This window comes from Plecotus auritus, assembly GCF_963455305.1.
Source record: "Plecotus auritus genome assembly, chromosome: 4".
NCBI classification, from domain to species: Eukaryota; Metazoa; Chordata; class Mammalia; order Chiroptera; family Vespertilionidae; genus Plecotus; species Plecotus auritus.
In genome coordinates, this window is record NC_137775.1 from 172,202,238 (window position 1) to 172,219,211 (window position 16,974).

A 16,974-nucleotide genomic window follows, 5' to 3' on the forward strand; every position below is an offset into this window, starting at 1 on the left:
TATGTTTTATACATAATCTTCCACTACAATACATTGCTTGAGACTAGCTATTTCATACAACAGCATTCACATGAGTTTTCAAACCAAAGAACTAAAATTATAGCAATTTTACTTGAAATCCATAAATCCATGCAGGATTGTGTTCAACAGAATCACTAAATGCTATTTTTTATGCAAAGATGAATGAATCAATAAAAAAACCAGAACTGATAAATCATTAGTACTTTAATGCATAGTGGTGAGAGAAACTAATAAATCATGCATTTCAAGCACTTGTTTTCCTTATGGCATGTTTGAAAACATAAAACATGCAAAGATGAGACGCAGGTCAATATGAATGAACAACACAGAACTGCTCAGAATAGCATTTCACTTTATATCATAGGTTAAATGAAACACTAAGAAAGTACTATTCCAGAATTTCCTTAGACACTCAGAAAATCCAACAATGCCATGAGTATATTAAACAATAATCTAGACCGTTATTTCCAAACACACATTTAAAATGTCATAGAGATGGGAGTGGAGTAGGTGAGGAGGCTAATTGCATGCATGTTTTTCTTCAGTGAGCTCAATATTATTACAGGTATCAATTTATATTAGAAAGAAACCGATACAACCATATACTTTCTCAAGTGGACTTAACTGATCCATGAAAAATTACAGACACTTATACTTACAAAGGACCAAAAAAAGCAAGAAATCAGCTTTTTGTATATAACTTCTGTTAAGTTAATAATATTGAGCTTTGATTATGTTGTATGGCCCACTGTCTCTGAACGGTGAGAATTTTAATTATAATTAATGGGTAATTCACTCTCTTCCACAGTTTTAGTCATCACAAAATTAATCATAAGAACCATACATTTTCTCCACAATTAATTATTAAAACATTTCTCTCAGGCATCGTTCTGTGAATCTTTGGTGGGAAACACAACTTGTTAGGCACATAGTTCAAAACACCTATTTGGTGACTGATGTGGTTATGAATAATCTCCTAGATTCACATGCAGAAAGGAATAAGGCTTGTCATATTACCACACTTTACTGCCAAGTAATATGTTTTCACTTATTTCTGGAATAAAAAACAAAACTAAACAAAATAAAAAACCACTTTCTCTTTTTCAGCACAAGAAAATGTTATGCCTGACATTTTAAATTCCACTCAGAAGCATTAAGAAGTTAAAGAAAAAATAGATAACAGCAAGATATCATATACCATTATTTAATAAAATCCTTCAAGAAAAGTTTCTCCTCAAGTCATAGGTCAAAGACTATTGGTACACTGATTCTAAAAGGGAAAAACTAGAGCAATCTGCAACTTTGATCTGTGTAGCATTACTGATCAGTGCTTATTGATAACTAAAATCACACTGAGAGTCACATTTTCCATGATATTTCCTTTTTTTATGTTTAAACGTTTTTTGTTTTGTTTTGTTTTGTTTTTCTCACAGGTTAGGAAATAGAACTTGGGGAGGAATGGATGGTAGACATAAAAATCTATGGGAAAGCATGCAACAAAAATATGCAGTATCACTTCACATAAACTTCTTTCTTCATGCAAGGATGCCCATAAAAACTGAGACAAATTTTCTAATAGATGAGTTTTACATGAACTCAGTAACAAAAACCGTTAAACCAATTCCATGATTTTTGCATGAGTAGGAGACTTGAAAGGATTCAAAGATTTCCAGCATAAGTTTTCCATGGCCCAATTATGATAATTAGATCTCTAAGAACGAAACAACACAGGGATTATTCCTTGCTTCGGTTTCTTGTTCTTTGGACGAGGGAGCAGAACAACCCAGTTTTTGGAGGAGGACCCATCAGCATTGGGGCTTGGTTCTTGTGTGTAATTTTTATCTAGGAAAAAAAAAGAAAGAAAGAGAGTAATCTCCAGATATCATATCAATCTCTGAGAATCTGAAACTAATTACTAAAACACCACAAGTATAAAAATGTAGTTTCTGAGTTTCTATTACTTAAAAAAAATATGTTTAAGAGAGATAAAACTAAGCATTTGAACCATATTCCAATGCTCAAGGTACAAACAAAACATTCAAATTAACTGAGATTTCCTTTTAATTATCATGTTACTTCTAACCTCACTTGTAATAATAATCCCAAATTCCTTGTTTAGGTTACATGATTATCTAGTATAATTTATTAACCACTAGTTACGTATCATTTATTTAAGGCAGAAAAGGATGCATGATTATAGTGTTCGGAATCCCAGCTATAGCCAAACATCAAGATGCACTTGGTATCCAGGCAAGCTTTATTTATCTTACTAATCAGATTGTTTCTCTCTTTCAACACGAACTGCAAGGCTTAATTTCAAAACAATCATTAGAACTGAAAGTCACAAGCTAACATGCATAAAAGGTCAGGAATGATGAACTACTTTTCTAATTTGTTAATTAATTGGTAATAGAATAAAGTCAAACATTGAAAAGCTTAAAACACGTTGAGAGACTGTTCTAAAGCTACTCGTTTTGATTTCTTTGATATAAAACTACGAATCACCTTAAATGAGACAAGCTTAAAGTAGATTATATCTGCAATTTTCTCTAATTCAAGTCTAAATTAGAGAAGACATTTTGTGAATATACGCTATGCTCAAAGCTAATTGAAAGCAATTATCAAAGTGGCATTTTGTCTGTGACTTTAAGATACATTGGAAGATAATAAATGATTATCATTATGTAATAAAAAGGTCACATCTTGCCTTTGGGCTAGTGATGCTAAGAGTTTTTCAAAAGCAATCTGAGCCATTTTCTTTAGAGAACTGTGACTAATACAAGAACCATCGCTTATTAAATATCAGTTGTCACCTGCACAGCACCCACATCAGAGATGAGTATTTCTTTCAAAAAGAAACACCACCTCATTAAAAGCTGCAAAAATATATCCCTTAAAGTGCATACCTGACATTTTCAAGTTAAAATGAATATCCTTCACTTGTCATTCACTAATAGAGATGAAATTAAAAAAAAAAAAGTATGTCACGTGGACAGGATCATTAAAATCAGTGCAGGGGCTTTTGGGAAATAGAGATTTACTTCACAGTCTCCAAAGACAGAAATATGTCAAAACCCTGGAAAAATGAACAACTTTATTTAACTCTGTTGGAATCAGGTTATTCTGGGAAGATTCAGCATTCTTCTCTTCACTGTAAAAATAAATTGCACCTGTTAAAGGCCACCAGGCTAAATCAGCCCCTAACTATCTGGATATACAATTTTACTTCATTTTTATCGTATGAACTGGGAAGTTGATAACCATATAGTTAAAATATAAGAGTGCACTTATATATGTAGGTTCAAAGAGATCTCTATCAGATTTTATCTTAATTCAGCTTTGGATTACCGTATGCTATTGATTTTATTTTATTTAAAATATGTTTTTATTTATATTTTTTTGAGTGAGAGGAAGGGAGAGGGAGAGAGAGATAGAAACATCGATAGACAGAAACATCAATTGGCTGCCTCCTGCACACCCCCTACTAGGGATCAAGCTCGCAACCCAGGCATGTGCCCTGATTGGGAATTGAACCAGGGACCTCTTGGTTTATGGGTCGATGCCCAACCACTGAGTGACATTGGCGGGGCATGCTATTGATTTTAAACTCCTCTGAATTTTAGCTTTATACAGTATCTGATGCTACATCATTCATTCATTTACTCATTTCACAAAATTGTTTGAGCCCCTACTATACTTCAGGGACTTAAAAAAAATACACAATACACGTTCTCTGCACCCAAGAAGTTACAGTCAAATAGGAAAGAGAAATTTAACAAGCACAGCAATAATGATATAAATGCTAAAATAGGAGGCTAAGCAGAAAGGCACAATTTCTTAATGTTGAACTTGAACATGAATCCTTTTGCACAAAAATATCATTTTTTAGATAAGTTCCTTGGGAAGAAGTTGTCACATATTACTTCTATAATAACCTTCGCTTCCAATAGAACATTAGCAGTTAAAGTAAGAAGGTATACCTTCTGATTCACAGTTGCTGTCCTAAATCTTTGGAGGGTACAATGGTATTAGGACATGCTGGAAACAAGATCATTATTATCAAAGGAAGAAATATACCATCGTAGTCAAAGCATAGCCAAAATACCACAAATTATTGTGTGCGAGGTTTTGTTTGGTTTCTAGGTATTTGAATTTTGTTTGATTATGGCTGTCTTTACATCGGCAATCCTTTTTTTTTTTTTTTTTTTTTTTTTTTTTAAGGAATCACATGGTGTTCTGCCTTCAAAAATAGCACAGTGTCTCATTCAGTGCTCTTAACACAATGGGACACTTAGTCCATGTTACTGATGAATAGGGAGTTCTAGTCTTCAGTTTCCAAGCAGGAGAGCGCCAGTCCTATTTTTAAAATTATCTATAACCCGTCCTCTTTGTTGTTGCATCAATCCTATGGTCAAAGTGCACAACTGTTTCTTTGTATGTCTGTAAAAATTAAATTTCCACCTTTTATGTCTGTTGTTTATGGAAATGAGAAACAATTGGTTGCTTTCCTCTTAGTTGGGGGAGATAATAAGGAGGAAACTAGCATCCATGAAATCTCTATTATGTATCCGGGATCTTTGCATATGCTATTTCATTGTAAAATTACATATCTTTTCTATTTGGGCAGAAGCAAAAGCCACTCCATTAAGGATGAGAATCATTCCAGTCCAGGTGACCTGTTGCTGTGGCAATCGCAGAAGCCCCAGGTGTAGGCTTTGGAAAACTGTAGGGACTTAAGCAAAGATAGCTTCAGGTTGGGGGTAAACCTGGTTAAGGGGGCCTCAGCAGGCTGGAAGAATGACTCAGATGCCTGTTTTGTATATATTCCATACTCTGGTTGTGTTTTGTTTTGTTTTTTTGAGAACATGCTATCTACTAGAAAAGCAATGAGAAAGGGGCAGATTCCAAAGACTTCAGAATGTACTGTTTCAGCAATCTGAAGACTTGAACCGATCTTCAGGCTACCTTTGAGCACTTCCTTCTTTTAAGATTCAGGTAGTTACTTCTTAGTTGTTCCTCAATACATCAGCTATTTATTGGGCGCCAGCTATGAGCAAGGCATTTTGCAACTTGATTTTGATTACTGAGTTTGGAAGAGAATCTGAGATTATAAACGAGAGAGAACTGCAGGCAAGCATAAGCAAACGTGATGGGGCTCCTAGAAGCTGAATGGCTGCATGAAGGTAGAAAAACCTGGCTGAAGAAATTCAAGGCAAATATTGTCAGTAGTAGAATGGTGTCCACATATTAAAAAAACCCTCCATTTCTACATGTCACCCACTTCCTTGGAAAGCAACAGTGGCAGAAGAGAGTCACTTCGGTCCCACAACTCTTTCTAATTCCATCTTCTTATGTCTAATTAAGATGAGCATATCAAAAACTGTAAACATGCAAACATTTGATTTCAGTTTTAGTTTTATAATTAGTCAATATGAAATAAAGATGCACATGTATAAACCAGATCAAGGCAGTTTTCCTGTTTCTATTACATTGTCAGGGTTGCATACTTTGATAGTTCCACCTTATAATTATAAAGTTAATAATAATAATCCTAATATATATAAAAACCTTGGGTTGTAATGACCAGTAACAACCAGAGGCTGACCAACTGGAAGTCAGTGCTGGCCCCGCCCCCAAGCAAGAGGTTAGGGGCAATCAGGCAGGCAGGCAGAGGGGTTATGGGTGATCAGGTAGGCAGACCAGCAGTTAGAGGTGATCAGGTAGGCAGACCAGCAGTTAGAGGTGATCAGGTAGGTAGATCAGTGGTTAGGGGTGATCAGGTAGGCAGGCAAGTGGTTAGGGGAGATCTGATAGGCAGACGGCCCCTTGCTGGGCTGGCCCCACCCCCAAGCAAGCAGTTAGGGGCAATCAGGCAGGCAGGCAAAGTGGTTAGGGGTGATCAGGTAGGTAGATCAGTGGTTAGGGGTGATCAGGTAGGCAGGCAAATGGTTAGGAGAGATCAGGTAGGCAGACCAGCGGTTAGGGGTGATCAGGTAGGTAGGCAAGCAGTTAGGGGCAATCAGGTAGGCAGATGGCCCCTTACATGGCTGGCCCCGCCCCCCAGCAAAGAAAGAGGGAGGCCACTAGTGGCAGGGGAGGGGAGGCAGTGCTGCACAGATGGCAAGCAGTGGCAGTGGTGGGGGTGGGGCCAGCTGCCTGCAGCCCAGGGAAGGAAAGACCCAATAGGCCCTGATCTCAGGCCAGCCTAGGGACCCTACCCGAGGGGTCCCGGATTGTGAGAGGGTGTAGGTCGGGCTGAGGGATGCCCCCGAGTGCACAAATTTTCATGCACCGGGCCTCTAGTAATGTGAATAAAAAGTAACAAGCTTTGGCTCTTACTGTGGGCTGACCATTATGCTACTAGTAAGTGTTTTACACATGTTATCTAGATGCTACCTGTTTCAGCCATTTCTTTGAGTGGCTCTCAGCAAAAGTCTACTCCCATAAATGTATTATTATTAGAATGTAGAATTGAAGTAGCATATAAAGAGGGAATATGCTAATTGATTGTCATACCCTCACAAAGATGGAAGCACCCACAGCCAATAAGGAGGGAATATGCTAATTGACTGCCATACCCTCAAAGATGGTGGCGCCCACAGCCACAAGATGGCTGCGCCCAGTCACCTTAGCCCTGCTGGGGTGGCAGGCGCACAGCATGGCTGGACCCGCCCCCAGGCAGGTCTGGCCACTCTGCATGCCTGCCTCTGTAGTCCCCCAGTCCCCTCAGCCCCCCAGCCCCCCAGGGCCGGCCCGAGGCACAGGCAAGCCTCGGATGACGGCTGCCCAGCAGTCCTGGGCCACCTGAGGCTCAAATAACCAGGGCCGGCCGAGGCTTGCAATGCCGGCAGTGCAGCAGCAGAGGTGTGATGGGGTGTCGCCTTCCTCTGATCGCTGGGTCGCCTCCCACCCCTGAGGGCTCCCGGACTGTGAGAGGGGGCAGGCTGGGCTGAGGGACCCCCCTCCAGTGCATGAATTTTCATGCACCGGGCCTCTAGTTATTTCATGAAATAGATTGAAGAGAAGATTTATGTCTGGCACCAGACAGTGTCTATTCCCATTAGTCATTTAGGTGGTCTCCAAAGACCTTCTTTAGCTCAAATAAAATCAAGGGAAGAGAGGTGGGCCTTCCCTGATTCATACTCCAGGCAGGTTTGGCTCAACTGATTTTCTTTTTCTTTTTAAAAAATGCATCTTTATTGCTGAAAGTATTAACAGATGTCCCCTTTGTTTTGGTGTTTTTTTCCTCATTGACCCCCTCTACCTTGCACCCACCCCTCCCAAGGCTTCACCACACTACTGTCTGTGTCCACGGGCTATGCATATATGCATAGAAGTTCCCTGGTTAATCACTGGTATTTTCTTTCTTAGCTCCCTGTTTCCCAGCATTGAATATTCCCACCTCCCTTTATTGTTAAGGGTAGTGTGTCTCTCCCTCAGGTTATCAGAACACCCAGCTCAATGTCTAGTCCTTAGAGACCACCGCTACCCCCGTAAGGGCCTAGCAAAGCATTCTGATAAGATTAAAATAGAGGGCGGAGCTATTCTCTCTTCAGGGGGTTCTCCCTGCTTCCAAAATAATAATTTTCCCATTTTTAAATGTTTATTTCATCTAATTTTATTCTCTCAACAACTCTGGGAGGTAGGTGTCAACATCCTTAATTTTCAATATAAGACAAAACGTACACAGGTTCTTTAACCTGCCATTACACAGCACAAGTTGGTAAGTTCCAGAAAAGGCCTTGATAGCTGACCCAGATCTCCCAAGCGCTCCCTGTTACCTCTGTGCCAGTTATTGCCCTGTAGAACAGTCCCCCTCTTTTCTGCCAATCAAACTTCTGTCTGGCCCAGCTCAAATCACACATTATTGTGAAATTTCAAAGCACAGGGATACAAAGAAGATTCTAGATGCCCTCGGAAAGGAAAAACAGGTCATTTATAGAAAAAAATAAAAATCAGCATGGCACCAGGCTTCTCAAAAACATTAGAGCTAAAAGAATATGGAGAAACACCTTCAAACCCCAGAGGCAAAGTTAATTTTATCCCAGACTTCTATACTTAGTCAGTGTATTGATTAGATGCAAGGGTACAATGAAGACATTTTCAGTCAGAAAAGGATCTAGAGAGTTTATATATGCTATGCCCTTTAAAACACGTCTGAGGGTGTTCTCCAGCAAAACAAATGAGTGGGCTAAGAAAGAGCTTCAAAGACCACAGGGCCACACTGACACCACCAACGGCTGGGGAGGCTGTAGAGCAACAGTCCCATACACCGCTGGTTTAGAAATGCCGAATGATGCACACAGCCACTTTGGGAGACAGTTTGGGCCAATGACAATAACGTGCAATGAACACTACAGTAAGCTACAGAGATTTTCTCAGGGTGCAATGGGAGCACAAAGCATGACATTTAGATCCTGGTGGAAGGACAGGGCAGAATTAAACCGGATGTTTAGCGACATCACTCTGGAAGCATAGATTAGGGCTGGGTGCCATGCCAGAGGCAGGAGGGCAGGAGGAAGGTTAATAAAACCAGAAAAGCCTGCAGAGGACTTCACTAAGGTGGAGGCAGAGTGGAGAGTTCCAGGGAGGCCTGATTTACAGGACATGGTACTAGTTGATGGGCTGTGTGGAATATCGGAAAAGGAAACAGTTCTAGTATGATTTTCATGCTTTCAGCTTTATTTGTGATGTGTGTGTGTTGATAATCTTACTAGAAAGAGATGCATTTTTGGCAGGGGTAGGAGCCAGGAAGTTGGTGAACGCAGTGTTGGGAGTGACTGACTCAGTGTTGGTGAAGGAGCCGTTCAGCCTAGGTCTGGTGTTCGTTCAGGAGGGAGAACAAGTCTTGAGGTAGATTTAGGTGTGTGATGAGCTTATAATGATATCCACTGAGAAGAGATTACCGGACAGTGTGGCAAATCCAACTCTCAGAGGTTAGACTATGAAATTGAGGAAACACTGACATTTTAGGGGGGAGCAGGGGAATGATGTCCTATGAAGGAATCTAAGTACCAGGAGCCAGAGAGGTGGGAGAAAGGCCAGAAGGAAGCACCAGCATTTAAACTTTGCAAATCAGTCCTCAGTGTGGCTATTAATGAGGCTGAAACCATCCGATTGCATATGTACAGGCTATACGTGCCTCAGTTTGCCACAATGTTTTGCATAAAAGTGATTAAGTTACTGAATTTTTTACACCATTTCTAAATATAGGAATCATTACATCTGAGAGCCAGGTACTACAGGATGGTTAAGTGGCTGCTCATGCAATTCAGAGGTTGCCAAGCATTTTCTGTAAAGGGCTAAATGGTAACTATTAGGGCTTTCGGGCTATAGTGTCCCTATAACTACTCCACTTGGCCCCTGTGGCACGTAGTATCCGTAGACTATCTATAAATGACTGGCTGTGGCTGTGCTCTAGTTCAACTGTGGATGGCATCTACAATTTGAATTTTAACATTCTTATTTTGATTTTTTCAAACACTTAAAATGTAAAAAAACAACAACAAAAACCCAAAAAACTAACAAAAAACCAACAACTTAACTCTTTGGTTATATACAAACAGGCAGCTGTTCAGTTTTGGCCCAAAGGACATAACGTGCTGATCCCTGATGTAATTACAGTCAAATACTGAAAATTACATCTAAAATTATTAGCCATGTGGTGGAAGCAATACATTTTAATTTAAAATTACAACCTAATGGGTCAGTAGCTAAAAAATGGATGAAAGTGCAAGTAATTTCATTTGCTATGCTGAGTGCCACCATTCAGAATTCATTCGGTGAAAATTCTGAATTGGAATATATACTAGCTTTCCCAGTTTTGATAACAAATGCATCAACTGATCAAATTTGGCTTAAATGCATAATCTCTTTATTGCTTTACATCAAGGTGGGCTTAATAATATTATAGTTCTTAGAAAGCACCTCAGCAGGTAGCATTTTTTCTTTTTAAATATTCTCCCTGTATCTAGCCAATATTTTTTCCCCTGCTTCATCTCTTTAAGAGTTCATTATCACTGGATTTATTCAGCTACCTTAAAAATGAATGGGGTTTTCAGAGCAAAATAAATGCCATAAAATATCTGTGGGAGAGATAATTTAGCAATTATCTGGAACATTAACAGTTACCTAGCTTGATTCTGGAATAAGATTATCTCCTTCCAATAATGGAAACCATTTTGAATTCATGCGTGTAGCTGAGCCATATGACAGTGGGAATAAAGAGCATACTAAATTTTTCAACTCCATAACTGCCAAAAAGCAAAGCAATGAAACATAACAATTTTCTAAAATTTCTGTGCCAGCTTCTTTATGATTCCAGCCATTATTTTCTGAAATGATAGTCATTTCCAAGTTTAATGTTACAGACTTTGATCTAACATCAAATCCAGAGAAATCATTGAGAAGAATTTACGATAAATCTTTAAAATATGGGTTTGGGAGGTTTACTTGCTGATGAAATTCACAGGAATTTTAAATATGAGTCGTAATGAGAAAAGAGAAACTTTTCCCTAAAAGCGAAGGGCTATTTGGCCACATTGCAGGGGAAATACTAGTATTCATACCTGGATTTGAAATCTTTTTAAAGATAAAAATTTGTTTCTCCCTTCCAAAATATTTTATGGTTGTAAGTTGGTTGCCAGGCAAGGCTAACATTTTTTTTAAAACTACCTTTTTATAATGCCCATGTCTCTGCAGAGAAATTTAACCCATAACTTTAACCCAGTCATTGTTTTTCTTTTCCTAGGGCCTTTCTAAAAAAACAAGACAAAAAGTTTGCTTTATGGGGTTAAGATCATGAACTTGAGAGTTGAGGCAAGGGTTTGAATGCCAGCTTGGCAATTGGACAAAGTAGCTCACATTTTTGAGCCTCAGTCTCTATTTCCTAAAGGAAGATAAAAAGGCACCTACTTTATAGGACTACTGCAAGTACCAAATGAGACTATGCATGTTACCTACTATTTTTAGTGGAATTATGTTTAGTCCAGTGGAGAGCACATTTTGCTCACCCCTCTCCTAGCTGAGACAACCAGGCTTTCAGGATTCCTTGGGTGACATTGGGAGATGGCTTATTATGGCCATCTGCCTTCTCTCTGAGGAGGCCAGAAGCACCTGGTAGCATTCCAGCCACATGCCTGGTTCCACTTCTACCCAAATAAAAGAGTAGAAAATAGACCCATATGGGACATTTACGAACTCACAGAAAGAATGGGTTTTTAAAAGCAATGGGGACCAATAAGCACATACTGACATATTATGAAAAGCAAGTTCCTTAATGAGCCAATTGCTAGACTCAGCTATACCCTCGGCTATTTGGAACATCATATCACTGATCTTAAAGATATTCTATCAATGTTAAACTATTTAATGGTAATCCAGTAAACATTTTACATGCTATCCATAAAAAACTGCCATCACATGGTGTAGTAATGATTGACTTTCGTCACAATATGCCTAGGACATTGATCAGGGATCATAATTTAGTTAAATTAGAATGGAGAAAAAAACAACCTACATATTATCCAGATTCTCCTCTTCCAAAGAATTGTTCCATCACTTATTCAATTGTTCAAGTTAGAAATCTGGATCATCCTTGGCACCTCCTCCTTACCTCCCATAAACAATCTAGCAATTTTATCCCTCAAATATTTTCCGTATCTCTTGTGTGTGTGTGTGTGTGTGTGTGTGTGTTTTGTCTTTCTACTACTACTACTCTAAAGCCTGAACAAATTGATAAAAATCATAGACCTTCAACTCATTTGAATTTAAGATCATTCTTGCCAGCTAGGGAAATTTAATCTACTTCACATCAAATCATTGACTGTACATTATATTTATTCATTAAAGTGATCATTCAGTGGAAATACATTTTAAAAATATATTAAATGGCAAAAGTGATGGGTTCTAAAAGAAAAAAAAAGAAGTCTCCTAAATGGTTAAATCCATACCCCACCAGGAATGATCTTATCATCATGCAAACCTGATCACATCACCCTCCCTCCTGCTTAAACTCTCTTTAGTTCCATCTGCCTCTTAAACCAAAGCTAAAAACCCTTCCCACGAGCTTCCAGGCCCTTCAGCTCTGATTCCCACTGAGTCACCTGCCTTCCCCCACACCTCCTGTCCTTCTGGTCCGTATCCATCACATCAGCTTTCAGAGCCTTGCTCACACCATGCTCCTTCCCTTTGCATAGGACAGTCTTCCCTCCCTTGGGGTCTTAGGTCTATTTTGAGGTTCCTTTGAAAGTCTTCTTAGACCTCCTTTGAGGTGGTCAAATTCCTGTATTATACCCTTTCATGGTACCACTGCACCATATTATCACAGTGCCACAGTGTCTCAGTATCATGAGCATTATGTTCACAGAACCTGTATCATTACTGGAATTTTATATTTGTGTGACTCTAGGGAATGTATAACTTCACCGAGTTCAGAGGGCATGTCTGTTTTTGCTTTGTTTCCATTTAGCACTGTAGGGCTAAATGTCAGCACCTTTATCGAGCAGGAATTCAGTAAGTATTTGTTGAAGAAATGAAGAAATGAAACTGGTATTCTTGACTTAACTTGGATAACATAGTTGTATTCTATTCTTAATTTTTACCTATTGACTTGAAAATCGTGTCGAATGATATCTATTTTGTTCACCCCATGGAACTAACATGTGGATAAAACAATGTAATATGTAAAATTCTTCAAACTTTTTGTCTCCTCAAAGGAAATATGTGCAACTTTGTTCTGGATATTCAAGGAAATAAAAAAACAATGAATGATTAAATTCTATTCAGTGTATTTTTATTAATAGTTTTTTTAATCCAAATTTTTATTTGAAGTCGGTAACTCATCCTGGGAATCTCCCAATGAAAACACTGAACCCTGTTCTCTGCTGGTGGGTAAGAATGCTTATTCTTTAAAACTTTCAACAACACAGGTTGTTGCTCTTTGAGGAAAAGCTTAGAATGTGTCAGCCATATTTTCTCATTTTAATACACAAAATCAGATGAAATGGCAAACTAGATAAAGTATGACCACAACGCAAATGTGGGAAGAAAGTCAGGCTCAGGTCTTGTGATTCTAGAGTTTTCATCCCAGAAGAGAGACCTCTAACTGCTCTGGAAGGAAATACATCAAATCCACTGCTATTAGTCTGATGGTGCCCACAGACTAGGAGACCACCCATTCTAGAGGAATATATTCCTTTTTGAACTAGGTCTAAATATTTTTTAGATTGCTCTTTTTGAAAGCTAATGACACAATTATGTTAAGTGCATACAATTTTTCCACATTTAGAATGTGTGGCAGTCCTGGATCAAATCAATATAAATGCATAAAATATCACATACTTGGTATATTTTTCATTTCAATTTTTGCCCTTTTGTATTTTTGGACACTGTGTTCAATTTGCGTTAGGAGTTCCTATCGAAGAATACTAAGATGAGACACACTATTATATTTTAGCTGACATGAGACAAACTTTTCTAAATTAAAACTAATGACTAAATTATTTTGATTTTCAAAATGGATAAAAGAACAATTTAGATTGAATTTGCAGTATTTAAATAGAATGTATTAAATAAAAGAATGATAAAAAGGTAAGTCTGTCTGCAAACATAACAAGTTTGGATTAACTCTTTTAATATAATATGTTAGAAAGATTTTAAAAACATTTTTTGTGTGCAAAATGCAATCAAATTTAATCAGTTTGGCATTAATTAAGCTCTAATAATGTACTTCAGTGTCTCTCCTAAGTAGTGTGATCCGTTTCCCCATCATCCAGGTCGATTTGTGCACATTATGGTGTCATCATAATTTTAAAACATACTGAGAAAATGACAGAGCTGCAGAATTAAAATAAATGATTAATGGTATTTTTTTCATGTTTTGTACTAATAGGTATTACTGAGCCTTTAAATTAATAGAGCTGTCAAGCTCACGGGTGTTACAGATCCAGCAATGAACCAAAATGGAAATTATATATTCCACAGACACCTAAAGATGACACTTCGGAATATTTTAAATTTTAATTAGTAGGTGCAATTGTTTTGTTCCCCACAACCAGTGCAAATTAATTGGAAATTAGTCACAACCAATCCCTTTTTCAACAGTCTGAAATGAAAGAGATTGGTGCTTTATACTTTAACATACTTGTTTGAGGGCCAGAATGCACACATGCAGTAAATTGCATTGTCAATTACAAAACAACAACTGTTATGAAATTAGGAAAAATTATGCACAGGTAAACAAAACTAATTAATGCATAAGTAACTGGGGAACACACAAAATAATGTCCAACTAAACGCTAAAGTGCCAGTCTTTGAAAAAAAACAACGGCTTTAGAAATGCAAATTTATTCACAGCATTTACCAATAACGTCTTAGGTAAAAGGATGCTTCTAGTTTATGTTTTATTTAACTGCATTTGGAGTCTCACTACCACTCACACCTTAAGAAATATACCCATCAGAACAGCAGTCTGCTTATTCAAATATGTGTCAAGATGGCAAAAGACTGTTAGTTCATTTTCTATTCCTCAAATATCAAGATAAGATTCATTGAATATCAAATGATAATATTTCCTTCCTTAAGATTTATCCTTATTCTTTATTTAAATAGTAGGCAAAATGCAATTTCTACACACATCAGGAAAATATTTATTATCTATACAAAGCATTTTCCAACTGATAATTTTTTGGTTACTCTGTCTTTCATCACTAAAAATACAAATGTTCCTTTGCTGGAACATTGGTACGGCTTAAGATTACTTGAAAATGGTATGTCTACAAAGGTAGCAAGTGCCAACTTACAATAGCTGTGTAACTTCTAATGAGAAAATAATATTCGCATCAAATTTTCAAAACAAGACCAATTTCCAGGAAATCAGCCAAGTGCATTCAATATTATTTCATACTATTTAAAGGTAATCGATTTACCGAAAGGATCTTGGGAAATTCAAGAGATAAATAAACCTGCAGATAACTTTCACAGCACTGCTATTTACTTTACATAGTAATTTTCCTAAGCTGTTTTTCCCTCCCTCTTTATGAAAATGCCATAAAACATGGCTTTTATGGAGTGAAAAATATTTTAAACTCCAGTCTACATTGAATGTTTGCAAAAGTGCTAAAAAAGTTGACTATTTCACAAAAAGCTGATATACGGAAGTTTTAATAAATTGGTTGAGATTTTATAATAAAATAGTTGTAAGGCTGTATAATTTCTAATTTGTTTTCAATTCCCAGGTCTGTGATCAGTTAATTTAGGTAATAGGTATAGGAATACCTACCATATAGATAAGCAAATTCCAACTATTTTCTTACTTCTCAAATTCACCCTATTCTCCCCATAAATCTTCCCATGTACTCTTTATGTTTAGGTTTTGGTAGCTTCTTGTCAGAAAACATAGTTCTCTTCACAATTTCCCTTTAAAATCGTGTCGTATCTTTAGTAACCAAGAGAGATATGAACATATATCCTATGGAGAAAAAATCCATCTGACACTATTGCAGTTTCTAACATAATATTATGTGAAATGTTCATTTAAATGATATTCCTGAGTAGAAAGGATTTTCATGGTAGTTAACTCTACAAGTGGGTTGAAAGGGGCATTAAAACAATCTCAGTTTATTTTGCTTCTCAACTGTAAGTGCCCTATGCTGGGTGTGCTCTGGTTAGATCTGCTAAAGTGCCAAGAGGTCTCATTGGCCTGGCTACTTGTGCATTTTTGCTCCTGTACCCAATACTGTGCATCAGAGAAAGCTTCAGTCATTGTACTTCCCCCTCTGAACATTTGTCTGTAAGAAAACAAGCTAAATGGAGAGATGGCATGTTTGGGAGTAGAAAAACAAGTTAGGAACAGTTTTTGCCTCACGACCTTGGACATTCCTCTAACGTCACTGCCACAGTCTAAAAGCCTCCCCTATGATTATATAACTCACTTGCAAAGTCTGAAAACATGTTTGCTTATAGACAAAGTAATCCAAAAAAACAAACTCAGGTAGTCATCTGTGTCATTACTGGTCTAGAGAAATATCTGAAACTTAACATTATCCTCATAGGTGAGTAGAAAAGCTATGCCTTTTTGGTTAATTATTTTCATTTAAACAAATAGGTAAATGTTGTCTCAAATGCTTAAATGAAGGACACAAGAATGGGGAAAAAGTTTAAAGAAGTTACCTCAAAATGTGTAAGATGGAGGATTCAAGTTTTAGGGTATTTCTTAGACTTATTTAGTATTAGAAGCCCAGCGCATGAAAATTCATGCACTCGGGGTGCGTGTGGGGGGGGGGGGTAGGGGGAGGCTCAGCCCGGCCTGCACCCTCTCTCAGTATGAGACCCCTTGGGGAATGTACACCTGCTGGCGTAGGCCCGCTCCCCAGGGAATCAGGCCTAAGCTGGCAGTCAGACATCCCTCTGGCAGCCTGGAAGCCCTCGGGGGATATCTGACTGCGGGGAGCGGGCCTAAGCCATCAATAGGACATCCTTAGTGCTGCTGAGGAGGTGGGAGAGGCTCCCGCCACTGCCGCTGCACTTGCAGCCATCAGCCCGGCTTATGGCTGAGCAGAGCTCCCCCTGTGGGAGCACACTGACCCCTAGGGGGCAGCTCCTGCATTGAGCATCTGCCCCCTGGTGGTCAGTTCATGTCATAGCAACCAATCGTTCTGGTCGTTCTGCCCTTAGGGTCAATTTGCATATTACCCTTTTATTATATAGGATTTTTGTAAGAGATATGAAAATGTGGACTATACAGTGAAGTCTCGAAGTTGACAGATAAGCAATTCTGGCTAATAATATGCCAACTCAATGGGGACAATTCAGGCAGATCTCAAAATAGCCACACACACAAAACTAAGGAGAGTGGTGATGTTTTCAGTTCTGGTTAAAAAGAAGTAAGCGCACTCCACCCAGTCCTTCCACTGAAAGCAACTATAAACCCTGCACATGGAGCAGCTACTAGAG

General features: G+C 38.3%; 1 protein-coding gene across 4 annotated transcripts in view; it reads right to left on the reverse strand.

The window, feature by feature from the left end:
• Positions 1–204: 204 nt before the first annotated feature.
• The window catches only part of DGKB (diacylglycerol kinase beta), a 554,780-nt gene continuing 538,010 nt past the window's right edge, over positions 205–16,974 (reverse strand). For all 4 annotated transcript variants that reach the window (XM_080663708.1, XM_080663707.1, XM_080663710.1 and 1 more), the window contains one exon: positions 205–1,863. In XM_080663708.1, coding sequence (XP_080519834.1) covers positions 1,756–1,863 — 108 coding nt within the window. In that variant the 3' untranslated portion in view covers positions 205–1,755. The remainder of the gene's footprint in view (positions 1,864–16,974) is intronic.